This window comes from Ammodytes marinus (genome assembly GCF_949987685.1).
Source record: "Ammodytes marinus genome assembly, chromosome: 11".
Lineage (NCBI taxonomy): Eukaryota > Metazoa > Chordata > Actinopteri > Uranoscopiformes > Ammodytidae > Ammodytes > Ammodytes marinus.
Genome location: NC_137215.1, coordinates 23,577,859 through 23,605,711, shown reverse-complemented (window position 1 = coordinate 23,605,711; position 27,853 = coordinate 23,577,859). Strand labels below are relative to the sequence as shown.

Here is a 27,853-nt window from a genome sequence, read left to right as displayed (position 1 = left end):
AATAAAAATAAACTTTTAAAGAATTAGCATCATAAAATTAATTTATTCCAAGTAAAAATACAAAAAAAATATTAATGACATTGACCAGATATTAAAGTCTCTCCCAGAAATAGAACTATTAATGGTTGAGAGATACAAGTCTGTAAAGAAAAAAAACACAAAATAAAAATGTAAATATGTTTAAATTATTTTCTTTTTTAGCAAAAACTTTCTAAAAATAATGAAATATTTGTTTGTTTTTCTCAGTACAAAGGCTACATTACTACTGGAAGGTACTAGCAGGTAGAATAGGTAAATACACAGTAGAAAATGATTTTAGTGAATCACAATGCTTGCAATGAAAATAATTCTGCAATAAAGATATATGCCTCTTTTTTCTTGTTTTTATCTTTTCTACAAACAGTACAAACAGTATTGCACATTACAACAAAGAATCAAGGTGTTTAGCCTTTAAGAAAAATGGGACTAATTCAAGTCTTGCGTGAAGAGAAGGCCACCGTTCAATTGATGCACCTTTGGGGGCTTTCGATCAAGTTACAGGTGAAAACACTTGTGTCTGTTGTGTGTTTAAAAAGAACATTCTTGTCTCTCTAGCTCCAGCTGTTCAGTGACTGTCACAAAGTCTCCGTCCGACGAATGTCAGGCTAACAAAATTGGGTTCACGGTTGCTTTTTTTTTTACAAAACAAAAAAGGGAGCACATACTTTTAGGAAACATAAAAAACTTCTCTTAAAAAAATAATGAACAGAAGATTCTCTTTCACAACTCTGGTCAGCATAGTAAATGATTGATTATAAATATACAAAAAACGTGGGAAATATGTTCAGTTTTCTCTGCGAGCACCTGATATATAGTTTTATTATTCCTAGAGAGCTCTCTCTCCTCTGATGTTTTTTTCAACCAATTTGACCAGTGGGACACTCGCCCAAACTTCCACTGCAATAAAGTAGACTGTACTCTCACTAACTACACCATTATATTAGTTATAAAGCTCTAGCTCCTTCAGTTGTTGTCTTTTTCAAAAAAATAAATTCTTAAAATAAAAGCAAATAAGCATGATAAAAATAAAAAAATCAACCATCTGATAAATCATTTTCTCTTGAAGAATTAAATTAATATATATTTTTTTTTCATCTGAATAAACTTACTTAGAAAATATCAGTTTCTCTCCTAATATATTTCAAAATTGAGGTATTGCAAAAGATCTTGTCAGTCAGAAAGCACGCTATATTTTCTTCTCTCTTTTTTTGTCTTTTAACAAAAAGAACTGCTGACCGTCGAAAAACTGTTCAGATACAAAGAGTAGTGCATAACAAAGATCTATCGTAGAGAAGGAACAAACATAGAAAAAACCTGTCTGGGTGGGGAAAGAAATGTCACAAAAAACACCCAGATTTCACTTTCAAAGGGATACTTATTATTACTCATGGTTAGCTTCTTAAGTTATTTTGTATTTGTATTCAGTAAAAAAAAAAAAAGCACGTCTTCTGCTTGGTTTCAATTCGTTTTTCTTGGACAACAAAAGCCTCTATCCTGAAGCAAATAAACAGTTTGCGACTAAAAGGAGAATGAGTAGAGGGACTGTGGGGCGCCGGCACAGGACAATCACGACTCACGGACAAAAAAACAATAGAAAATAAAGGGGGACGACGCACATTAACGACGCAATGATGCAGGATTGTCCACAAAACTGCTAAAACCAGTGTAACTTCAGCAGCCAATACTTAAAGCTATAGTGTGTAACCTTTTCATATAAACGAATATCGGTTACATTAAAGCACTCACCAAATGAGTTTACACAAAGTTGATTAAGCCTATAAGCTCCATAATACTCTCTCTGTATTTCTCAGTATTGCAGCGTTTACAAACTGGTGTGTTTGTAAACGCACCGGTTTACAAACTGGCGCTAGAGCTCAGGTATTTTTTTTTCAGTTGGTGATTCTACTGCTGAGAAAAAAACCTGGACGTACAGCAGAAGGTAAAAAAATCCATGCGCGATCACCAAAGGTTTACCTCATGTAGATGCACAAACAGTGTTGTTGTAATGACTCAGAATTCCTCATGGGGGCGACAGAAGTTACACACTATAGCTTTAAATGTCATAACTGCCAAACACCCTCCACCCACCCTATCCTGTTTGAACTGTGCACCTTTGATACAAACTAAAAGATATATATGTCCACCATGTTTTTAGCAGGTCCATTACTTCAAGCTTCGCAGGACAAAAGAAAAAGAAATCTGGTTAAATATGGTAACCCCAGTTTGCACATCTGCATCTTCTGGCAGTGTTATTCCCCCATCCCCAGCCACCCACCCCCATCCAGCCCAGCCATGTAGTGAGAGCATGTGCACAGCTCAGTTTATAGCAACCTCAAGTCTCCAGTAGCTTCCATGTCTCATTTTAACCCCCCATCCCACCCACAACTGCCCTCTTCATAATGGACTGCAGCCACATATGAGCAGGGTGGTCTGTTCAAAGTTGAAACACGTGAGCTCTTTGGTTGCATTCTGGGACGTAAACGTACGCTTTTTGTCAACGGTGGAACACATAAAATAAAAAAATAAAAAATAGAGACCTTATTTCTCGGTTTAAGCTCACATTGTTGCGTCTTCTCTTCGGATCAGACTATGTGTTTGTAGGCCTGTTTTTTTTTTGTGTGTGTGTTTGTGTGCGTAAAAGTCGACAGACAGCCGTCCGCGAGTGTGTTCCTGTGTGTACACTGTATACTGGTGCAAGTGTGTGTTTGTGTGTGTGTGTATGTGTGTACGAGAGAACATATATACGTGTGCATACACTAGTTATGAAGTTTCACAGGACTTCTATGTCGGACATTAACGACAGTTAAAGCGAATCACAGTTCTAGGCATACTCAGACCTAACTACATACTGTATAAAAAAATTGCACAATAATATCAACAATCACTGCAAAAAAGTACTTCACCTATCATAGACAGTTTTTAAATTGTTATCCTACATTTATGTTGATTCATGATTATTAATTTTTTTTTCTCCCCGTCGTCTGGATGTGTTCACCGCCTGTTTGGGCAAGAACCATCTTTTCCCATGATTCCTTGCCAGTCATCCCTGTTTCTGTCCAGTTTCGTGCGAGTCGAACGTACGTCTATAGTGTGTTGTGCAAACATTGGGCAGAGTCGAATAGTAGACATGATACTGAAAAGTCTATTGCATGCAGCAACCTGAAATAAACATGCAGTTAAGGGGCGAACCACCCCTCCCCCCACAAAAGGTTAGCCATCCCCCTTATGACAGCTTGTCATTCTACAAAACCAGGTGCTTCTCTGGATCTGTTACGTACTTATTTTACACCCTAGCCTGAAGAAAGTACTTACTGTATGGTATCTGTTTATACCATGGATTTAGCAGCAAAGCTATTGCAGCATTACATTAAAATAACACTAAAAAATAATGTTATTATAAAAATAAAGACCTAGAATTCAAAAGCAAACTAATCCGATTTGCACGTATGAGGTATTAATATTTCCAAAAATTGAGAAAGATAATATAGCCGTGTTATTGTTACTCGGGGCGATACGGGCCCACACTACTGGATAGTTGTTAAATCTTGCTACATCTTATGCCATCTATTTTGCTTATCTGTATGCATTGATTTTATTTGCCTTTGGTAATGATTTTTTCTTTTACTTACTGGGGGCAATATAACTACAGCCTTTTGAAAATAAGTGCATGCTCCATTTACATACGATTTAAATTATCTACTTATAGATAGGTACAAAACAAAAAATATATACTTTTTTTTAAATATTTGTATGGTCCAACCCTGTCTCTGTAAAGGGCGCGGCGGCGTACCGCACCAACCGGTCAACAGGACGGGGAAGTAAAAGAAGCCAGGCGTCTGCCATACCATCCTGTGTGTGTGTGTGTGTGTGTGTGTGTGTGTGTGTGTGTGTGTGTGTGTGTGTGTGTGTGTGTGTGTGTGTGTGTGTGTATGTGTGTGTATGTTTGTATTAAGTGAGATTTTGTGCCAAAGTGCAAATTCTAAGCTGATAGACTTTCGCGGTTCCTTTTCCCCCTGCAATGCTTCTTCAGAGGGGGAACCCTAGAAATAGACAATGAGTTCAGAGCCATGTGGTATGACCGCAGTCCCATGTATTTGACCGTATCCTTTTTATATGAGGTGTTTGTGGGGAGCAGGGTGGAGTAGTTGGAGTAGTTGGGAGTGGGAGGTGGGTTTTTTTTACAGCGCTGTCCCCGGGTCTGTAGAGTAGAATAGGAGCAGGAGTTGTTGTATTTTTTCTTTCAGGGGGATGGCTGCTCTAGAGGGGCCTCCCCACACTATCAGCTCCAGCGGAAGGACACATGTCGAGGCCGGTCGCCCCCCTCCTTCACCAGTGGCTTGTGAAACTCTCGGCCGGCTCTTGAGTGGATGCTGGCCCAGCAGTACTCACAGTAATACTGCAGGCAGGTGACGTTGGCACAGAAGAAGGGCGCAAACTTCCCCCCGCAGCGCGCCCCCTGGCACTCATCACACATCTGGTCATCCAGCACGTACGGCTTCACCTCCACCTGGGGGGGGGGGAGGGGGGACACAGAGAAACCAGAGGCAGAGTTGAGTTGAGTTTTGGAACATACTACCACTGCAGTTAATACAGTTTTAAAAAGAAACTAAAAAGAGCAATTAGTCAAAAAGAAATTAGTTAATAATAAATCACTAATGGGGATTTTAAATAAAATATTAAAAAATATATTATCATTCACAAACTTTCTCTTTTCTACAATGGGCGGCTCGGTCAGCAGCTTGGGGCAGATGTTGGCCTATATGCGAGATTCAGTGTAGTTACAGCAGTATTGTGGTTAAGTGTTACATGGCTATGATTCCAGAATGTGTTACTAAGATAAGTCAAACTTAGTAGGAACTTTTCAAATCGGGTAAGCATTGTAGTCTAAATGTATTGTAGGATACGCCGGTAATGATGACATACCTTAAAATCACATGCATTTCAAGCTTCACATTAAATTAGACTAAAATGAAGATAAATTAGACATGGACTTTAATTTGATTTCATGCCATATTTTGCCACAACACCTCTTAGCACACAGTGGACTTACTGAGCCCAGAGACAAGAAATGAGAGCTCAGTCGCCATGGATACGCCTCTGTGCACGAGCAGGCAGGGCTGGATGCTGGATGCTAATCTTGTTATAGCGCGGCCACAAAATGAAAGGTTATCAAATCCTTCAACTACATGAGACTGTCCCTGTCTTAGCGGAACTCTGCAGCAAACTACAGCACGATATAAACCAAGCAGACTACTTAAAAGAAGTCCAGGCAGGCAGCCATGCTATGAAATACCAGAATCTACTCAGTGGACTGACTGGGAGGAAGGGGGGTATGATTGGCCTGATATAGTGTCCCATCTTTCATCAAGGGCCATTTACAGTTAATGGAACTTTTGGATGCTTAAAGCAAGACAAGAGAAAAATTGGAAATAAGACAGGCATCCATTCCATATCACGACTTTCAACTGATTCTCAATAATATGCCATTGTACCTCACTCTCTGCAATAAATAGATGATTTGAAAGCGTTCATTCAGGCAACAAGAATCCTTTTTGTTGCGGTCTTGGTGATGTTACATTTTTGTTTTACTAATAATAATAATAAACTGGTTTCAAAGGCTGTAAAAAGCGTAAGATAAACATCCCAAACCCCCACTGCAGATCAATGGGGATGGCTGGGGGAAAGAGGGTGTGTGTGTGTGAGGGGTTGGACTGCCACGCCCTGCACAGGCTCGGCTTCCTGGCTGACGACCAGTCTCTCTCGGTCGCGATCTGTCCCGCTGCAATGGGGCCGACGTGCTCAAAATAACCCCAGGCTGCAGCACAGCCCCGGGTGGATATACTTGTATAGGGAACTACTATAATTAAACCCTGTGTGTCTGCAACTTAAAACATCTGTCGGGGACTCCTCCGTCCGGGGGGCTTGGCCTTCCTGCTATGGTGGGCCATTACTGAACAGTTGGCAGAAAATCTCCCTATAATGAAAGCTCTGATACGCGAGGGGAGAGGGCTCAGGCAGAGTTCAGCACGGGCCCGCAGCCTGCCATAGGAATGACATGGAAACAGAAAAACCTCAGCTGTGGTGGTGGAGATTCTGCTTGTCTTTAAGAGGGAGGATGTATTGTGAATGAAGTGCCCCCCCCCCCCCCGTGAACTCGCTCACCCTTTTGTCGATGTCATTGTGCTGCAGCTGAACAAAGCGGGCGCTGATGGCTGCGATGTAGCTCTGCTGGTTGGAGAAGGCCACGCGCCCGGCTCCCTTGGGGTATTTCAGCTCGGGGTCGGTGTCGATGCCGGCGTAGCAAACGCCTCCGTACAGCCGGTCCATGATCATAGCCAGCTCCACTGGAGAGAGAGAGGAAGATGCTTAGTGCTGTATTGTTGTAGCCCAAGGACGTGCTCATCCAAAAAATAAGCTGCAGTCATGTATAGAGCCGTGACAAACTGGAATAAGTTACCCCTGAATATCTGGTTAATTAAAGCTAGATCGTCCTTCAAAAAGCAAATGCAGAGGCATCTATTTGGCACACAGATGACGGACTGAATACTGGGAAGTGACTGTGTAAGTCTTATATGATTCTTACACTGTTTAAAATGTTTCTATTTTGTTTAACTGTTTTTCTATTAAATGTTTGTTCTGTGCGAACAGGTTTTTTTTAAATTGTAGGTTATTTATAATAAGATGGTTACGGAATGTGACTGAGGGTGTCCTCTTATTTATAGGTATTTATGTGTATAGCACATATATGGATTGGATTGCACATGTATTATTGAAATAAAACCCAGGACCCCAGGAAGAGTAGCTTACTGCTGCAGCAATAGCTAATGGGGATCCTTTTGATAAACAATAAAAAGCCAGTCCTCTTAGGAACGTTTGTGAGTTTTGGCATTTCTTTTGTCCAAGCCTTAAGTCTCACTTACAGAAAAAATTAAAAGTTTAACTTTGTGATCAATGATGCTGTTATTAGCCGATGGACAGAATCTAGCCCTACTCCACTGTTCATCAGAGCAGCGGTCTCAAACTGCCGGTATAATGAGTAGGGGTCACATTGCAGACAAGCCAGCGATGTTTATCCCAAGAACAGAAGGACCGATCCTTCCATTACACCATGAATTCTTAACATGACGACCGCTTGGCCCGCTTCCTGGAAACCTAAGTAGAGGATTGCTTTTCTCACAGGGAGCACTTTCATTATGGCCTCCAGCCTCCGAGCTCCACGCCAGCCCAACCGTTATGAAGCCAATTCAGAGGCTTTGGAGGAATAGGGGGGAGATCACAACAAAAATGATTCCATTCACTTCAGTTGGCTACCTGCACGTAGGGGCCGCGGCACCCCCCCTACAAAGATGGTCTTGCGGGGGTCCAGAGGCTGGGAGCCGTCCATGACAAAGTCGCTGTCGCTCAGGTTCCAGGGACGGATCTGGACCTGCGTAAGACAGAAGGAAACATTTGGTCATTTAGAAAGCAATGTGTGCTGTACACTTTATGTCATGCTTGCAGCCACGGCTCTATGGAGGACAATGTCAGTCTGTTGGTCGGTGTGTTAGTCCACCACTTTGGTCCAGACTGAAAAACGTCAACAACTATTGGACAGATTGCTAAAAGGATTACCACAGACATTCATTGTTCATGATGGGGTTAATCCAACTGACTTTTGTGCTCCATTAACTTTTCATCTATTGCCACCAGTGAGTTAACGTTGTACATATACACAGTATATATCTGGAAGATGAATTACCAGAACATGTTGAACAGATATACTACATGGTAAACTGTCAGACGAAGCATATTATTGACATCGGTCACCTCATGACCTTTTATATAGTAACTTCATCAGGTCATCATCAGCCATTTTCTTATTTGACTGCACACACATTAGTGCCTGAATGAAGGAAACCGTAGTTTAGGAAGAACTGTGGAATAATGTGGAGCTGAATACTTAAATCTTATTAAATAATAGGCCTGTGCTTAAAAAATTGATCAAGACAATTTTTTGATTTTTGTATAATCCCAGCTCGAAAAATCAATATATTGAAAAAAGAAAAAGAGTGAAAACTGCAAGCAGAACACAGATGACAAAATTAGAAAGGCCCCTTCCAAATTCAAAGCCTCATATCGCAATATGCATCATATCACAATGTATCGTGATATATCACATTGTGACCCATGTATCGCGATGCATATCATATTGTGAAGTATTTGCCAATACCCAGCACTATTAAATGATACCTAATTGAATGGCTTCTGCTGCTTACCGGTTTGTCTTTGATGGTGGGACTGGAAACACACAGGTAGAGCTTGCCGTCCTCCTCGATGCAGGCGTCGATCAAGGCCTGAACTGAAGTCTCTTCCTGGAAGAGCAGGAAGGCGTAGCCTGGAAAGACAGAGCAAATGGAGATTTTAGGAAAAACGCAGATATTCCCCCACAAAAACGACATGCGTTAAACTATGTCCTCTGGGCATTTAAGTATTTTATACAAAGTCTACATTATACACAGTCCACAATCCTGTGACTAAGCGCCATCCTTTTGTAATCATTCACAGTTTCAGACAGCATGACATTCACCTGCCACCATAAGACGGCACCTTGATGCCTGAACTTGATGCCTTGATATTACAATGGCTGAGAGAGCTGGACTCCTGAAGGGAGCATGCAACATTGATCATCCCAACAGGCTGCTGATCTTCCCTGAGAATTGGTTCAGGTAGAGAGTGAGAGAGTTCAGTAATGTCTTAACAGGGGAAGAAAGAAAGAAAGAAAGAAAGAAAGAAAGAAAGAAAGAAAGAAAGAAAGAAAGAAAGAAAGAAAGAAAGAAAGAAAGAAAGAAAGAAAGAAAGAAAGAAAGAAAGAAAGAAAGAAAGAAAGAAAGAAAGAAAGAAAGAAAGAAAGCCATTCAGACAGTCACTCTGTACTGCTGAATTATTTAGCACTGAGAGCAGAGACCTCATCCAAGGTCGGAGCTGTTAAGCCGTTTCGGGAGGGACGGAGAGCCCAGCTCAATAAGTTACACCCATCATCAGACAATGCTATGGGGATCTGCAAGCCATAAGGATCTGACTTATAGTGAGAAAGGACCAAGACGCAAGAGCCAAGTGCCCAAAGTCCATTCTTAATAAACTTCTTAACTTCGCAATATCATCACAAAAGGGATCAGAGCTGCTGCCAGGGCAAGTGGGTTGGGTAGATATGCACAAGTGCAGAAGGCCACCACGCACACACCATAGACTGTATATAAAGCTACACACACCCAGGGACTGCTTTCTACAGGATAATTCCTCCGACTTCCAATCACTTTGTTTTTTAGCGTCTCTTGGGGCTACGACAAAAGCCATGTGTCCCGGTTTCTCTCCAGAAGATTGCTTTTATAAAACCCTCTTCCAGTATCAACCTTGCACTCGCACACGAACGCACGCACAAACTCAGATATAGACGTGTGCACTTCTGCAGCCAAATGCACGAGTGAAAATGGCGAGAAGAGGAAAGTGCAACTGTCATGTTTCACTTTGAGCATTCCTGAGTGGAGCTGCAGCAGATGAGATGAGGGGGCAAAGGGGAAATAAAACCTGACTCGGCAGAGCCAGCCAACTGTGGTATGTGATAGTTCAGAGCAGAGAGTGTGTATCTGGGCCAGGCAGAGATATGAGCATGTGCTGCTGGAAGAGGGAAGGGGAGGGAGGGGGATAAAAGCAAGGCGAGAAAGGAAAAGGCAGCGAGCATTACAGGTGGAATAGAACAGAGCGTCTCTCGTCTTTGTGCGACACGTCCCCCATCACAATGATGTGATAGTGTCCTGCGTAGGGCATTTAAAAAGATAGTGTCATTCTGACATTTGAGTCTATAGCAGAAGACAATTCCGTGGAACACAGTCAGGTGGAAGATGCTTCAATTACACAAATGACAAGAGTATATTTGGGTTTAAACTGTTAAGTCGCATTAAGAATGCAATTTGGAGACTGGGAAATTATTATAATCATTAATAATTACCCCAACAAAACATAGTCATCTTTGAATCAATGAAATAAATGTCAGATGAAGACACCAAGAACTATTTAGTTAGTTTGTGGAAATTTGGTTGCAGAGAAAAACAAAAACAGAAGCAATGGACATCCTTCTGTTCTGGAGTCAAACTTTGAACACCAATATTCAGTGGTCTGAAATTCATATTAGTTTCACAAAGAGTAAATTGTCGGCTTATGTTTTTTTTTCTTAGCCTATTTATAGCCTAACAGAAAAGAAAAGATCACCATAATTAGCTCACTAGCTCACTCAGTAGGCTGCTACTGTAAATACTTCACAAAGGCCCCAAATGAGATGAATACACCAACAACAGATATCATAAGTATATTATAATAGATAGTAATAGTATTCTGTGTCCTCAAGAAGCCTGCAACATGATAACTGAATGATGTCAGCACAGGGGCCATAATTATCCATGATTAACCTTTTGGCCCTGTGTCAGATTTTGCCCCACACTAACACATTAGCATAAACAATGTTGAGTGATTGTATGCAGCTAACATTATGCAAAGGAACCACAGAGGCTCTTACTAATTAACAGTTGTCGGAAGGTTTGTTATTATGGGCCCTGCAAAGTCAAACAAGAGGCTCAGTGGGGCTATAATGTTGCTGTAACAACGTAGGCACAAATGAAAAATTACTATGCAAAACTAATTGTAATCAGCTGCTTTAATCCATCTGACCTCTGTCTTTTATGTAATTGGTCAACACAGAGGTAACTCCTCTCTGGACCGGCTGCAAAAAAACACCCCAAATACACACACACACCCACACCCACCCACACCCACACCCACACCCACACCCACACCCACACCCACACACACACACACGTGCCGACACAAGACCCCCGTTTCCATGCCGCTGAGTCACATAAAGAGGAGTTTGTCATCGGGATAAATCATGTGGTTTTGGCACTGACATCCACCCTCTGAGAAAAAAAACACACTCTTGCACAAAAAAACCCAGCATGAAAAGGCAGAGCTAGCCAGCAGCTCATACAGTCTGAAAGAGGGAACAACGTGTTCCATGACCCAGGGCAGGGGGGAGGGAGGGAAAGAGAGAGAGAGTGAGTTAGACAGATGGAAAAAGAAAGAAAAAACTGAGAAAAAGTCAGAGAGAGGAGGAGAGAAGCAGCATGAATGAGTGACATACAAACAGAAAGTTCGAGACAGATGCAAAGCTACAACTTTAATGGACCCTGTGGTCTATGAAAGCCTTATCAAAGTGTTCGCCTCACACTGAAATCTACGAAAAAGCCCCATCTACAGGATTACATCACTCAAACCTTGCGGGGGCTAAATTTCACAGGTGAGGGCACCTACCTTTCAGGCAAATATGAAATAGACCATTACTATCAGTGGAACAAATTTAAACTTAAGGTAGAAAGAAGAAAATTAAAGAAATTAAACTATCTTATAAAGTAGCACTCTCTAATGGCATCCATGAATTATTGGGCACTTTTAACAGCACTAATTCATTCATTTCATTTCATTTATTAAGGCTCACGGCCATAGCACATGGCATGGAGCACACAGTTCAAATTAAATCATTACAAAACAAAACAATGGTGTACGGCAAGAAAACAAAAAACAAAAACATTACTTAAACAATGGCAATACATGTCTCAGAAAGGCGCCTGTTTTAACAATAACCCCTGGCTTTTTTTTAACTCAAAAGCAAAATCAATTTTATCTTAGATGGGTAATACACATAATATTTTGGCAGGTATTTTTCTCTATAGTACACTACATTTACATTTTTACACTCAAAAAGAACATGATATTCATCACCAACACAGTTGGAGTCACAGAGGTTGCAAGATCTTTCACTCCTTTCCAGCCCTTTGTACCTTCCAGTGACTTTGGGTATTCTGGTGTTATTTGTTCTAAAATTGCATATAGCCTGCCTGGACTTTTGGTTTTCATATAGCAAATATTTTTCTAATTTAAACTCTTGTTTAAATTCAATGTATGTGTCACAGGAAGTCATGCTTGTAAGCTCGCTCTGCCATTTCTGAATGAATTGATCTTGCAACCTCTGCTCAACAGTTCTTTTCAGCCAGTTAATGTTGTTGTACTTCTGATTTATCCAAATATATGACAACCCGCAGTCATCCAGTATCTTTTTCACCTGTGCTACCCATGCAAAAAGGCCGCATTGCAGTTCAGTTTTGTAATATTATCAATAGGCATCTGCTTATAATTTTTTTGTTTTATAATAATTTTTATATTGTATGTATGAAAAAGAAAACCTATTCCTCAGGATGTTTGCTGTAAAGTAGCATATAGCAAACATATTTAGGAGTAAGTGTCATATGACTATCAGTCTCTACTTTCGTCGTATTACTCTCTACTGGCTCTTTTTTTCTCTGCCACTAAAGGTTCCATCGGGACACAGTATCAATAACCTAAACAACACGGATACTTAATTGGGTCAGTTTAGTACAGTTAATATAGCATTGCTTTACGCCAAACTGCTACAACAAGTACAGCCTCCCATTAATGCAGCCTGTACAGGACTCCATATGGCTCTGTCACTTTTAACACTCTGATATTTTGGTGTGAATGGTGCTGGGGTTCTTGTCTTTTTCCATCATGCTTGCGCAGTGCAGGGGCTTACGCCGCGGGAGGAGAGCGCAGATCTGCAGTGGCTCGTGCCTGAGATTTACAGGGCTTTGCTGCTGCTGAGCTCCCAGTGCTGTCTGGGGGAGGAAGGGAGAACACTGTACACCCGCAGCATTTTCCAGCCCTAAAGAGCAGCGTTTACACACAAACGATAGGCAGTGAGCCTCGTGAGCTGCACACACAAACCAATGACCTCATACAGGACAAAGTCTTTCCTCTGGCGGAGGCCAAGCAGTTTGACTCATGCGGAGAGAAACGGTTACCTAAACAGCAACTCCGATGATGATCTGTCATATAAGCCATGAAAACAAAAACTGACTGCTAGCACTTAACCAGCAAACCGCTAAAAATAGTAGAAGGTTACGCTTTACAAGGGTAAATGGGACTACGACATTAACGGAATATTTTTTTGAGGAAATATTTTGGAAAATATATTTGCTTTCATCAGAGATCACTGAGAGGATTACTAACACTCATGTTCGTACATTTATTGTGACGCGAGCACCAGGAGGCACTTAGCTTAGCATTATTTAAGACACAAAATAAACCCTGTCTAAAGGTTCAACCATCTGGCGACTAGCACCTCCTTATAGCTCCCTAATTAGAACATCATAGCTAGCTAGCTATTTTGGCCTGGTTCCAGTCTTTATGCTAAGCTAAGCTAACATGTAAGTGGTATCACTCTTCGTCTAACTCTCGGGGGAAGAAAGTGAATGAATGTCTTTAGAAAAATGGCAAATTGTTTCTTTGAGGGACTTTTATAGGCTGAAAATCACATAGTCCTACAGCATAGCATAGCAGTGTTAGGCAATCCAACTCCCCGAAAGTGGATTTCGTAACTGATAACCCTATAGGGTCAGTCATGTAGCACACAAACATCTTTCCACTGCTATATCAAATTCCCATATTGATAACAAATTCTCTCCATTACCTCATCCACTGAAAGTTGTGTTGACTTTGCTGAAATCAAAACCATGATGACTAGATAAACCCAGTGATCACAGTGTCACAATGTGCATGTCTCTGGCTTTAATAGCGACATTGTAAATCCAGGCTTATCTTTTCATGCTCAGCGACAGACATGTGTCCGCAGATTTATTTCACATAGGCTTGCACTTTCCCAGTGACCAGAATGGCAGAGAAATAAATCAGCCAGACACTTTCAAGAGAAACATGAATTAAAAAAAATATATATAAAAAAAATGTTCTAGCTACAAAAACATGTATCGGACTGCTCCAAAAGTGTGGAGACACTTTCCCGTGAAAACGGAGATGAAGCCAAACCTCCATGTATATTATCTATGTCCTGAGAGAGTGGAGAGAGAGAAAGAAATCTACAGGGGGTCATAACTCTGCCATAAAATGTAAACAGACAGACTGCAAAAAGCAGCTTAGACCATGAGGGGAGAGAAGAAGAAGAAGAAGGCTTGGCAGGATGGATGGAGACAGACACATCTGCTCTCCTAAAAACAAACATAGACCCTGCAGGATTGGAACAGTTGGAGAGTTAGCCAGTGATAGAGTAGAGGAGTTGCCTGACCAAGTGTTGCTAATCATCTCCATTAAAAGAAGTCACTCATTATAATCCTGACACGAGGGCGAGAAGACACATAAAGGCCCGAGAAACAGAGCACGATGTAATGCTGCCACTGTAGTAACTTCTCTGTTGCCGATATTTTGAGCCTTGCTGCATTCTTGTTGCAATTATAAAAGGGAAAATATGGAGCGCTGACCGGCTGCAGTTGTAACCTATTTGAAGCTCTTCAAATAAGTCCGACACACTGTTATTGCAGCGTGACATGAGCATTTGTAGCTTGTATAGCTCAGCATTCAGCTTACAGACAGCATCACCCCCTCCTCCACCTTCCATCCCCAATCGCAGACAGAAATAGCTCCATTACATTTAAAGCCTATTGCAAACAACATTGACGATAGAAGTGCTGGAGTGTAAATGGAGCTGCTCCGATGCAAGACAAATGTCAGACTTGCTCCGACAATAAAATTGTAATAAAATAAATAAAATATCGTATCGTATTTCGGTTCTTAGGGATCATAAAAAAAATGTAATGGTGGGCAGGGGGTTGAACTTACTTCTGCTATCTCTCACTTTTTGAATAGGAGAGACCCCCTCCCCAGCATGAGTAATACTTTCTTTGAATTAAAATAATATGATTTTTCAGTCTCGCATGAGAAAAGAAAAGCGAAAATCATAGTTGCATGGGACACAGTTGGTTGAACCCTGTTCCAACCTCGTCCCCAAGTACCGACTGGGTACTAGCCCTGTCCCTGAAGTCCCTATGAGTCATCCCCAAACCAAAACACTTTCATAACTGCACGGACTCACATGGCCGGCACTTTAATGTGAAGCAGGACGGAAAAGTGACAGCTATCTTCCATTGGGTCAAGCTTGGAAGGACGTTGTAAAAGGAGGAGAGGCCGGCCGACCTCTTGATGTGAATCCCACATTTGTGTATCAGCCGGTGCACACACAGTCCACGCAACTGTTGGACTCACTCATACACCCAGATGTGCACTTGCTCCTAAACCCCCGGAGCTATTAGTGCTCAAAAACTCTGTCACTAGGCATCTGCCCTTTGCCAGTTTAATATGGGAGAAAGCATGACATAAACAGCAGTTTCCCTCCCGAGTGTTGGGAGTGGAGGGGGCTTTTAAATTAGAGCGAGAGATGAGTTCTACACAGATCATTAGTCCTACGTGTCTCCTCCCCTTACATGGCCGCGTCCACTAGCCACCCGTAAGCTCATTCATTCCCCTAAAAGGATGCTGCATTTTTTTTGCTCCTGGGCTTTGGATATTAGTAGGAGTCAAGCCTATTCAAAATAATCCTCTAGAGCTAAAAAAAATAATTACAAAACAAGAGTGGGGGAGAAAAACTGGCAGCTATATTCGCAGGTCCTCCAGATACAGCGTATTACCATCTGCCTATGGAATGTTAGTTATTTCCAGCGTCTTTAATAGCTTTCCTTATATGACACATGGCAAGTTCCCGGGCCAAAAGAGAGTGTAATGCAGAGGTTCTGATCACCTGCCTGAAAATGACACTAGAGAAGGCTGTGCAGATAGGGGAACAACATTCACACTCCTCAGGTAGTCATTCGAGCAAATACTTCTCGGGTCAAAACTCTCGGTGGCAAGCTATTCGGTCATTATACACTCTATGTGTCTTTCTCTGAGATGACTACAGGGGGTAGCTCAGATAAACAGACACCTCCATGTGTGCCCAGCGTGAATTCTGGGTAAAATGATTCTTTACAAAACTCTACAATGGTGACCCACCCTGGGTGATATTTATTGGTGTAGACTTTGATGTCTGCTGAGAAAAAGACATATAGTGCTCTGAGAAAGTGTTGTTACCTTTAGGTGGGAAGTAGGATTTGCTCTCGGCTTTGTGGGGCCAGTCTACCACCAGGTGACCATAGCGACGGAAACTGTTGGTGATTTCATCTATAAGAATGAGGGAAACAGGGGAAATGACAGGTGTGAATAGTCATGACGTAACAAGATAACATTCATGCCTTTGTAGGTACTAAAATGCGTAGGAAAGACTCTGAAAGTGCTGAGACAAACACAGTTTCTACACTTTCCTGCTGAAGTAGTAGCCACTGCATTAAACAGGCACACACGCATGGATCATCCAGTCTAAACTGGACTGACAAATGCAGTGGAAACTCATCAATATTTCAACCAGCTAAGGCCACGTATTGTGCATCAACACAGTAGTCCGTGCACAAGTGCAAAAGTGTAGACACATAATAAGGAAGTAAACATCCCATATTAACGTTCATCTCTTTAGCATGCTCCAGGTCCATGACATAACTGCGTAAGGATATTCGACTAAAGCATTGCAGGTCATATATAAATTCATGGTTTAAAAGAAGGTTATGAGTTGTTTTTAGTATATGGACATTCTCTGAGTGATATACCAGCCGAAATAACTATAGTTTTGGTGGCTCCGGTCTCAACAACAAATACAATTCCACTGTTTCAGTGACTTGATACTCTAAAGTCTGGTACCTGGTTACAATGCCCTCTGTATAAGTCTCAAATTGTACGGCAGACCCAGTTAGTAATCAGCCAATTCTAATCAAACCTACTCTGGCTAAATTGTGATTCAAATTAATATTACCAACAAGGACTGTCAAGGGATTCCCCTAAGGAATATTGCGAAATTTTGAGCAATACAAATTTTCACTTTCTTTCTGGAAAGTACATGAGAAGATGGACAGTCTCCCACTAGCAGCCGCTTAGCTTAGCATAAAGACTGGAAACAGGGTGAAAACAGCCAGCCTGACTGTCAAAAATTTAACAAAATTAGTTCTTGTTTGTTTAAGCCTTCCAAGTGTTAACCAACATATTTGTATGAGCCACACTATTTCTTTCCAGTCTTGTGTGCTAGACTAAACGAAGGTTGGCTAAGCTAGCCAGCTGCTGGCAGTGGCTGCACACATATGGATGTGGTATTAATCGTTTTATCTAACTCAAGGAAAGAGTGTGTATGAGTGAGCGAGTGAATTGTTCCTTTAACTTTGATAAAATGTCTCTGTTTAGGGAGTCCATTGATGTCAAAACTTAAAACTACCACCACTGGTTTATAAAATGAAGTTTACACTGGTTAAATTCTTATTCTCAACTAGGAGTCTCAAGGTGCCTTTAAGAAAAGTTCAAATACTTCAGTGTAATTGTTAGTGGCAAACCGCCAAAGACTGTGCCGGAGGCTCCTAGCTGTGAATGTCTGCTGCAAAACAGTCTGAAGTTAAGTGAAAACTATTCCCCTGACCTGTAAAAGAAGAAAGTAAATCCTTGGTCCATACCTTCATCTATGTCTGGGGGCAGGCCTCCGACAAAGACCTTCCTGGAGTAGCGCTCCATCCTCTCTCCGTTCTGACAGCGGGTCGGTGAGTTCAGGCCCGGGGTCAAGGAGGGGTCCCCGTGGCCATCGTCCAGGAAAGCGTCTTCAAAGGGGAAAAGACAGGAACGGCCTGGGAGGAGAGGAAAAGAGCAAGACACCAAGAAGACAGACAGGGAGGACGGCAGGACAGAGACACATAGAGTGTGGAGTAGAGAGGGAAGGAGGGCAGGAGAAATGGAGAGAATTAATCATCTGGAAACCGTTGTTGTAGCAGAACCAGTTGGGAATTATTGATTGTACTTTAATTTGGTGTGAATACAGAGCCACAGCTATACTGTCAATTGAAAGTAGTTTCCCCCTCAGGTAAAATGTTGAAATTGATTTCTGTGACAATTTGAAAAAAGGAACACATAATAGAAAGACATGGCCAAACGTAAGTGGACACCCACAACCATACAATGATTCAGAAAGGAAAGAAGATGTTCAAGGATCACATTTGGCCGTAGTGTATATCAAATCAAAAGCATGATATCATAATGTCATCTTGGAAACTTCTTGGTGAGTACCATTTTTTTCTGACAATTAGGTGACATGCTGATAATGGAAGTCTGGTGACACTCTCGCATCGTCCCAGTTGAGGTCTTAACAAAGGAAGTTTCCTGTTGGGAGGCTTGTGCTGTAGCAGCGATGTCTTTGCAACATTTGATTGTGTATTTTCTGATTGCCCTGTTGCTGTCAAGACGTAATTATTAGGGCTGCAACTAACGATTATTTTGATAATCGATTAATCTGTCGATTATTTTCTCGATTAATCGATTATTAATCGAATAGTGTTTTGGTCCGTAAAATGTCAAAAAATTGTGAAAAATGTTGATACATTTTCCAAAGCCCATGTTGACGTCCTCAAATGTATTGTTATGTCCAAAACACACAGATATTTCAGTTTACTGTCATAATAGGATTAAAGAAACCAGAAAATATTCACATTTGAGAAGCTGAAATCAGAGAATTTGGAAACATTTTATTAAAAAATTACTCAAAATGATTAATCGATTATCAAAATAGTTGGCGATTATTTTAATAATCGATTAATAATCGATTTGTCGATTAATCGTTGCAGCTCTAGTAATTATATGTTCTATGTAGCCGCAACCACATTGGCGTCTTTCTCCTTAGTAGTAAAAGGATCTCTGTGACTTCTGTCTGCTTCAACTATAAGATATGGCGCCCCCCCCCCCGCCCAGTATTAGAGTGACCTTACAAAAGTCACACTGCAGCTTTCGTCCTTGCTGAAGAAAGACAGAATTAGTCAAAAAGCACATCAAATTAGGGATGAGCTATGTTGGCAGCAACCATCTTTGCCATTCAGAGGATGAGTCACTTCTGAGTCAGCATACTCCTTTATCAAACCCTTGAGCCAAAAATAGCCAACCCAATGCCATAACAATGAAAAGGTTTGCTCTTTGATTTGGTGGCAGCTCATGGAGTCCATCCTTGTTCCAATCCCCAAGAACTGTTACTTTTCTTGTACAATGGGATGTATTTTCAACACAACATCCCTATTTCCCATTTGCACTATTGTTTCATTGTAAACATTACAGGTAGAATACTGACTCAGAATAGAGAGAAAAGAAAAGGTTGTTGGACAGATTTTTTTTTCCCCCTCTCACCATCAAGCAAAACAAGATTCATAAAGACAGATTTGGTGGACCCTTGGCCCATCTTGATTAAATGCACGACATGGGAAGATTTTTTTTTAAATTAATATGATTAAATCCATCCAATCACGGCACAGATGAAATGCAAATAGTGACACCACACTAAAACCAAAAAAAACCCTCAGCCCCTTGGAGAAACACGGGCAGCATGGCAAACACAACCCACGGAGAAAACGCCACACGTTACCTCTTCGGCGGCCATAGCTCCGGGCTGCTTGTCAGCACAGTGTGGGAAGTAGAGAGACACAAGGAGAGACAGAGGAGGTTGGGGGAGGGGGGGGGGGTGCAGGAAAGAGACACAGAAACATGGGTTTTTGTGGGAAATAAAACCAAGACCAGGAACATCTCTAAGGCAACAGTGAGACAACAGGGGTTGGGTGGGGGTGGGGATTATTGCAGCCTGCTGTATGGGTGGGGAGGTGGGGTTGTAGGGCTGGGCAAAAGGTGAGGTTTGAGCCATGGAAATGGACAAGATATTTAGCAGCATAATGCGTCACACCATAGCCGCTGGAGATCATAATCACTTCCTAATGAACCCCCCCAATGGCCCGTGTTCGTGCTAATCTTCTGTGAATATTCTCAAATGAGGCTATAAAGCAGTGTGCACGCAGGACTAAAGGTAGAGTAAGTTAGTCATTGTCATGGCCTTGGTGACATATTAAAAAGTTGCTCCCCCCGGTCACGTATGGCTGGCCAGGTGGCAGTGGAAACTTCCCACAGGATAAGGAGAGGGGTATGCAGGTGGCTGGCAGCCTCTGGGCTCTCAAATGGGTGGATAACATGCAAAGAGAAGGAGGGGGGGTCAGTGAAGAGCAGGCTATGATGTCAGCGCTGAACTGATCTATATCTATGGCAAGGCGAAGGTACAGCTCAGCATTGTGCTCATTCATATCTAATCCGAAGGTTACATGTGCCAGTTCTCTAAATTATCTCTGTCTTATCTTTTTCAGATTTTTTAATGCTCATTCCAGCGCAGTCAAGTAAAATCTAAAGAAATAAAGATAAGAGCTTTGAATTTGCTGGAGTCCGACCTTGGTGGACTTGTGTCATATTTCGTTTTTGACAATCAGAAAACAATGTGGCCCATTTAGACAAAAACAATCTGAACTGGAGCTCCGCTTACTAGCTTTTTCCAGAGTGTTTTACCACATTTCATGTTCTCCTTCTATGACCAATTAACTGACCTAAGATCCATGACAACTGAGACATTTCCATCCGATGGGGAGGAACATGAGATGCAGTTGAAACCTTCAGGAAAAGCTTAATAATTGTATTAATCAGACCTTGAGTTCCATTTTTTTCCTTTAAAAAAGTCACATCATACCCTGATAGTCACGGCACATTTTCTAGCTTTTTCCAGACTTTCAATTACATCCTACTATCCTCTCCCCATGAACAACCACCTGTTATCACATGACATAATGTCCATTCTAAGGTTTACGTAAAGACAACTCAACTATCTCCATGAGCGAATTCCATCGGCTGTGAAAGAGCATGAAATGCACTCAAAGGCTCTTGAAACTTTCAGAATGTTCATGTCTAATGCGCAAAAACACCACATCGACAAGACTGTGTTCAAGCGTTTCCCCTAATCTCTGAAATGTTTCCACAAACAAGCTTTGTTTGAATGCACGCCACGGACGAGCCCAAATGAGGCTTTGAAGCGGTGCAGATCCAAACAAACAGCGGGAGCGGTAATACAGTACTTAAACAGATCCTCCTGCTCCTCTAAACGCATCAGGCACAAAGCGGGCCGGTCGCCTGGAAAACCAATATGGGCCTTCGCATTGTGAGAGCCTCATTGTGTGTCCTGCCCCCTCTGGCTTCTCTCTAGGAATACATTGTCTCCGTGGCTCTTCTCCCTTGCTATGTTTTCATTAAAAAGATCTGGCTCTTCAATCCTCCAAAAAAGAAACCTGGGCAGTCTCTCTGCCGCTTTGCCCTCTCGCCGTCTGGCCTTAGCAGCAACAAAGTCACCTAGCAACCAGGGCAAAATGAAGAAAAAGCATTCCCTAAGAAACCAGAGAATATATAGCCCCAAAGAGGGAGAGGAGGAAAGGGAGAAGTGCAATAAGTACCAACTTCAAACTGTGTGGCCTCTGGGAAAGAGAGAAAATGTTTCAAAGTAAACTGGGTGATTCCTTTGGGCATGATGAGTTTGATGTCTCCTGCTCGGCTTGGCTTCAAAGCCCCAGACACGTCTACAAAGCTGTCAACAGTAAATCTGGATAGAGGACCTATGCTTACTACCATACTACGCTTCAAGTGCGGACACCATCCGGGGAAAGTAGAGCTCTTACAGGTTCTTACAGCGTGAAGCCTCAAAGCTAATGGGACGAAATGAAGGAGAGACACTGGCTAACACACTTCAGGTTTTGAAACCAAAAGCTTTCGCTGTCGACACACATCACAGACTACGGCGGAAAAAGCCAGTTCTGACAGCCTTGGAAGATCCGGGCAGATCTGCGCTTGCTTGAGCGTAATCTCATGACACAACAGTTTAACTTCAATCTGGGACGTTCTCCAAGGATACGTGTGATGAAAGGAACAACATGAGGAAGCACTATTGTTGAGATGTGACGGTAGAATCTGCTTCGCCCAGGTTTTTTATTTAGATGCTATAAAACATCCTTCGCCTTTAGCATTTTTCAATTCCCTGAAGGCCGAATGAACGTGTCCAGAGAGGAAACTAGGGCTTGGCTGATTTGGTTTGATCACCACTCAGTCCAGACAGCCTTGATATTTTGACGATGCTTATAGAAAAAGAGTCAAAATGAAATAAGCCCTAAAAGAAGAGGGCATAGCCAAAAAAGTGTGGGTGCAAGATCCTTAGAAAACATGCCCCCGATCCCATCAAAAACACTTTTAGCCAAAATCAGAGAGAATATCTCCTCATGATCCGCTACCTGTCTGTACTGTGCGTGCCAACCGTAGCTAGCAACACTGGATTTTCGGCACTCAGTACGTACAGGCAGCAGATCGTAAGGACATATTCCCAGATTTGAACAAAAGTTGATTTTGACAATTAGTATCAGAATCACTGACTCCACCTTTAAGAGCACTCCGAGTCTGGCCTAGGATCTGCTTTGTGACCTCCGTGTAGCAGCAGATGTGATAAAGACATGATTTCTCTCTCTGGCTCGTTTCCTGGTCATCTGCCGGTTGGTGGGGCACTGGGTGGGGGATCTAGTCTTACATGTCAGGGTATTTTTGGAAGTGTAAGTAAGAGTTGTGTCCTAGGTTTATAGTGTCAAGGAATTCAGACCTTAGTAAAGGGTAGGCAGGTGTGCCCAGTGCATACTGACATGAACCCCTTTGGTTAGGTGCCATATGTTTTTCAATGGGAACGTGCCGAAAGGAAAATGATCCCCATTCTGAATTATTAATTTTTTCAAAACACTTTCATCAGCAAAACTGAAGCAATTCTGATCAATTCAAGATGGAGAAGAGGATGATAGGCATGACAATGAAATGTGACTTACTATTCAATGGCATTATGTGGTCGGCTCCAGGGTGATGGAAGTTGAGGCCCATACGTCCTGTAGAAGAAAGAAAAGGAAAAAAGATTTTACAAAAGAGAGACAGCAAGGAATTCACTGATAAAAGCCAACCCGTTGACAGACATTTTGATTTAAATCTTCCATTCTATTGTTGGCAATGTGAAAACACCAGTCAGCCATGAAATTAAACAATGATTTCCCACAATGTGATACAATGGCAGAAAGGACAACCACAGAAAACAGATTTGAAACACCAGGTGGAAACAACATTCCTTTGTTTTTACATATCTCATATGTACACACACATACACACAAAAACCAAGGCAGCTATAAGGTTTAGAATTCCACAGTGTGTATTCTGCTATGGTGACAATGTGTGCATGCTACAAGGGCCCATCTGTCAGGGTTTATGTTGGGTGGAGGGGTGGTGTGTTACGTCTAAATGGAAGTATTTTCCTGGTTGTGTCTGCCGCCATCATCCTATTCATACAGGCAACGGCAACAACAACAAACAATGCACTTAGACCAAGGCAAAAATAGCCTACCTGGTTCAGGACGAAACAGTGCCGCCTCCCTCTCTACATAATTGCAGTGGCAGCTGTAGAGGCACACCCACTAGAAATCATCAGGGCCCTCTGTCAAAATCCGCCTACACTAGTTTTTTACTCAGCACACAGCAACACAAGCAGCCCAACCCCACAAGAAAGATTGAGGGTGAAGCAACATATTTACTGGGATACCACATGGATAGTTGGCAAATACCATTTTGGTTTAATGAAACACAGCCTGTGCATCAACTTGCACGGGGCGTCACCTCAACACGAACACTGGGGTGGTGTTGGAGGCAAAGGTTGAAGGGGACAACTGCAACGGATATATTGCTTTACTGCTATGTTTGCACTCATGTAACAGAGGCTGCCTGTTGAAAGCAGTTATGGCGCACAGAAGATGACATTAAAAAAGTTTCAAATATGGCCATTGAAGACTGCTTGCAGGGACAGCAAGGGGGCCTCTTCCTGGCAAACAAGAGTAGAACTAGCAGTTCGACCTGGTTTTAAAACCAGAGGGGCAGGGTAGAGGGAGGACGAGGGGGGCGGCCACCCTACCGCTCCACAGATGTGGATTTCCACACTCCTCTCAGCCAGTCTGAACACAGGCAACAGCAGAGCTTGGGGCCAAATGGAGTGTGACATGCCGACACATTCACACACACACAGGTTTGTTTGAACACGTGGATATGTGTGACATTGTGTAGCGTTTATCTTTGCTTCTTCCAACTTATCGTAGGGAAATTAAAGTTGTGTTGGGAATAAGTAGACACTTTAATCATCAACTGCTTTTTCTATCTCAACAGCCCTAGTCATGGAATGATGTGTATTGGTATATGTGTGGGTGGTCTATTTGTTAGTCCTTCAACCAAATGATAGGGTTTAAGGCCAAATGTCTGACTGTCTGGCTGAAGTTTAAACAATTGAGCACTTTGAGCTGGTACACCTGCACTCAGTTGAGCAAAATAAAACAAGAGGATCCATACGGACACCGTCACAATCTGAAGACTAATACACTTCTTTGAACGATTGCAAAATGAAAGCTGCGACTTTGCTGATGGAAGGGCAAAAGTCGCAACAGTGCTTGCCTTTCGGTCAACATTAGTCATGATGGGTGACAGAGGGGGACAGTTGCCCCCCTGGAACCTTAAAATAGCTCTGGACATGTGCCATCTGCTTCCCCCAGGAGTCGAGTGGCAGGGCCTGAGGGGCCCCCTGAGTAGCTGCCGCTGCTGCTCCTCTTCTGGTGACATTTCCTCACCAAAGAGCCTGAGCTATTCTCAACCTGCCCATGATGGTTGCTCAGCAGCACGGCCACTCGGGAGACATGCCATCCACTTCCTTAGGCACAGATCCAACAGTACCTCCCCTTACACCCATCTGAAAAACTTGAGGCTGGACAGTGACCTCGCCGTGACCGCTTTGGTAAGAACGGGACAAAGAGTACAGAGTGGATGAGGGGGAAGCTCTAAATGTGTCCTTGTTAGGGAGCATGAGTATAGTCGAAGTTAGAGAGGTTCATATAAAGAAGTCTGAATAAAAGACAGCACAAAAAAACAGGAAAAAATAGATAATCATTAAAGGTCACCTATTGTTAAAAAATTATGAAACATTAATATGGATCCCGGGTGTGAATAGAGACAAACAACAACCCTCTCTCTTTTTCTCCTTCACCTCTCTGAAAACCTGTGTTCAAAAACCCCCAGTCATTTCTCTCTCCTTATAACAACATTAGGGGAGAAGCCATGCCCCCCATTACCAACATAAGTTAGCACTACCTCTACCTGCGATAAGCCCGACCCCCAGATACCAGAGCAGACTGGTACTTTTGGACAATTCACCATGGAAACAGTTTCTAGTAAACCTAATTTACAATTTCAAACCTGAAAATGAGCACAAGATGTGACCTTTAATATATATTTTATCAACTGTTATCATCAATGAACTGCGAATTTGGTCTGCTGATGTTGAGCTTTAACAGAAGGAAGAGCTCGGCTAAAAACTATTAATGGCAATACTGAGTTTGTGTGATTTTTTTTGGCTTGAGGGCCTCATAGCATCAGTTTTCTTTTTTTTTTATGTGAGAGCATAGTTTATTATGGGCAAATGGGTGAGTGTTTGGACAGCCAACATTCTCCTGAATTAGCTACTGAGTCACTGGTTTCGATCAACAACCCAGTCTATCATCACAGTTATACCGTATATTATTCATATCGCACATGTTTGGGGATATCTGGGAAACCAAAATCGGTTGGTACCTTAGGTATACAGGGAATGACTATCAGAAACTACTAAGGGGCTACTGATCAGTACCATGCTTCAAGTTCCTAAGCGGTTACATTTTCACAAGATTCCTTGTGGCTGATCCCCACCGACTGCGTCCCACCTGGAGCTCTTCTCAACTGCTTTGGTCATGCTTTGCTCCCTCTGTTCTACATTACAGCACATAGTTAAGCCCCCAATAACACCTCCAGGAGAACGCTCCAGCAGGAGTTATGAGAAGAAAGTGGGTGTGCCGACAGCGAGGTGTAGAAATGTTAGCACTGATGAACAACAACAAAAATGTGAAAAAAAGCAGGCAGCAGCTGGATGCCCCAAAGCTGCACTTCTTGCTGACTACAACCAAAGAAACCTTCAATTACCCACACTACAATGGAAAAAAGTGGTAGAAAAGGACAAAACCTAAACTGAGAGAAACGTGTTGCACACAGCCGACAATCGATTGGAAAGATCGAGCGGGATGTTGGGGAGAGCTATTCTGTATTTCTCCGCCTGTCAGAATGGCCTACTTCTGGGGCGCCCTTAGCTCAGTTGGTAGGGCTTCCCCCCCCGGGCCGGGCCGGGCCCAGCAGCAGACCCGGGTTCAATTCCTGCCCGCGGTCGTTCTCTGCATGTCACTCCCCTCTCTGCCCCAATTCACCTCTGTCTCTCTGCACTATCAATAAAAGCATAAAAATGCCCAAAATATATCTTAAAAAAATAAAGAATGGCCTACTTCTTTTTCCTCATAACAGCTTGGACTGAACCCAGCAACCTTCAACAAGACGATTACAGCAAGTTCCTTAAGATAAGAAGTCATAACACGTAACACTATAAGCTACAAATGGTTGGGGCTTATTTCTTGAAGTAAATCCCTTAATACGCCGACCTCATACCGCTGCTTAATGTTTTATAAAAGTAATAATCAGAAAACTATTAAATACCTTTCATAATGATAATAGAGGATTTCCAGAATCCAGTCAAGCCTAATGCACAACTTGGCACTGATACTAATTCTTTCAGTAGTAATTCATGCCAGCGATCTGGACAAACCATGATTTCAATAGACAAAACAAGCCCGGACTTGTTTCGTTGCCTGGACAGGATTAGCACAGTCATGCTTGCAGGAGTCATGCATTTTTCCACCATAACAAAACAGAGCACCCTGACAGTGTCTGTTAGAAGCAAGGCGTAATTTAACCTTTATCACGGCCAACATAACACATCATCTTATCATCATATAGTCATTACTGGCAGTTTAAAGTACAGGTCATCCCTCTGACGTGACAACCGTCTAAAGTGTTGTTAACTACTACTATACTTCGGGGCTGAAGAGTTAAAATGGGTCAAATCCAGTTTTTCAGCAAAACATAAGCCCAACAAGCCCTGCGCTCCAATACCCATACTTTCTACTATTTTTCTTTTTTTTTTCATTTAACTTTTATTTATCCTCCAGAGACCAATTGAGGGGTGACCCTCATTTTCAATGACGTCGAGTTCAAAACAAATTCAAAGGAAAAACAACAATACATAAACAATATTCAATGCAAAAACATCAAATACACAACAACAGGTGAAGAGAGAAAAAAAACAATTGAAACATTTACATAGTGGTGAAGAGTGGCAGCAATTAAAATTAAATGGGTGAAAGTACAATATAGCCTAATTAAAACTGTTACAGGTAGAGTTTGGCAGATTTAAGATAGTTTGTTTAAATTGGTTAAAGGATATGAAGGTATTTAGTTTAATTTGTTGCTGTAAGTTGTTCCAGGAGTCGGGGGCACTGAAGCTAAAAGCTGTCTTTCCCAGCTCAGACCGGGCTTGTGGGACATAAAGCATAAGCATGTCAGTGGAGCGGGTCTGATAAAGCCCATCTGAAATTTGCAGCATTTCTGTTAAATAACGAGGAAGCTTCCCGGTCAAGGCTTTGTAAATAAAAATGTGCCAATGTGTGTCACGTCTCTCTTTAAGGGAGGACCACCCAACCTTTTCATATAAAAGACAATGGTGTGTGTCATAAGCGTCTCCTGTGATGAACCTTAAAGCAGAGTGAAAAACAGAGTCCAGGAGTTTAAGACATGAATGTGATGCATGCCGGTAAACCACATCACCGTAATCAAGGACAGACATGAAAACTGCCTCAATAATCCTTTTCTTACTAAATAAAGGGAAGGTGGTTGTGTTCCAATAAAAATAGCCAATTTTTTGTCGTAGTCGACAAACAAGATTTATTTAGCATTGCTCTGGAGAAACACATATATTTGGTTTTGTCTGTAT

The 27,853-nt window shown here is 42.1% G+C and overlaps 1 protein-coding gene across 4 annotated transcripts in view; it reads right to left on the bottom strand.

Moving 5' to 3' along the window:
* Positions 1 to 3,745: 3,745 nt before the first annotated feature.
* The window catches only part of cpeb3 (cytoplasmic polyadenylation element binding protein 3), a gene marked incomplete at its 5' end in the record, with an annotated part of 42,515 nt that continues 18,407 nt past the window's right edge, over positions 3,746 to 27,853 (bottom strand). For 3 of the 4 annotated variants that reach the window (XM_080036369.1, XM_080036367.1, XM_080036368.1), the window contains 8 exons: positions 3,746 to 4,546; positions 6,202 to 6,383; positions 7,351 to 7,465; positions 8,295 to 8,413; positions 16,057 to 16,146; positions 17,514 to 17,681; positions 19,457 to 19,480; positions 22,752 to 22,808. In XM_080036369.1, coding sequence (XP_079892495.1) covers positions 4,319 to 4,546; positions 6,202 to 6,383; positions 7,351 to 7,465; positions 8,295 to 8,413; positions 16,057 to 16,146; positions 17,514 to 17,681; positions 19,457 to 19,480; positions 22,752 to 22,808 — 983 coding nt within the window. In that variant the 3' untranslated portion in view covers positions 3,746 to 4,318. The remainder of the gene's footprint in view (positions 4,547 to 6,201; positions 6,384 to 7,350; positions 7,466 to 8,294; positions 8,414 to 16,056; positions 16,147 to 17,513; positions 17,682 to 19,456; positions 19,481 to 22,751; positions 22,809 to 27,853) is intronic. The other variant, XM_080036370.1, reaches the window with a different exon arrangement.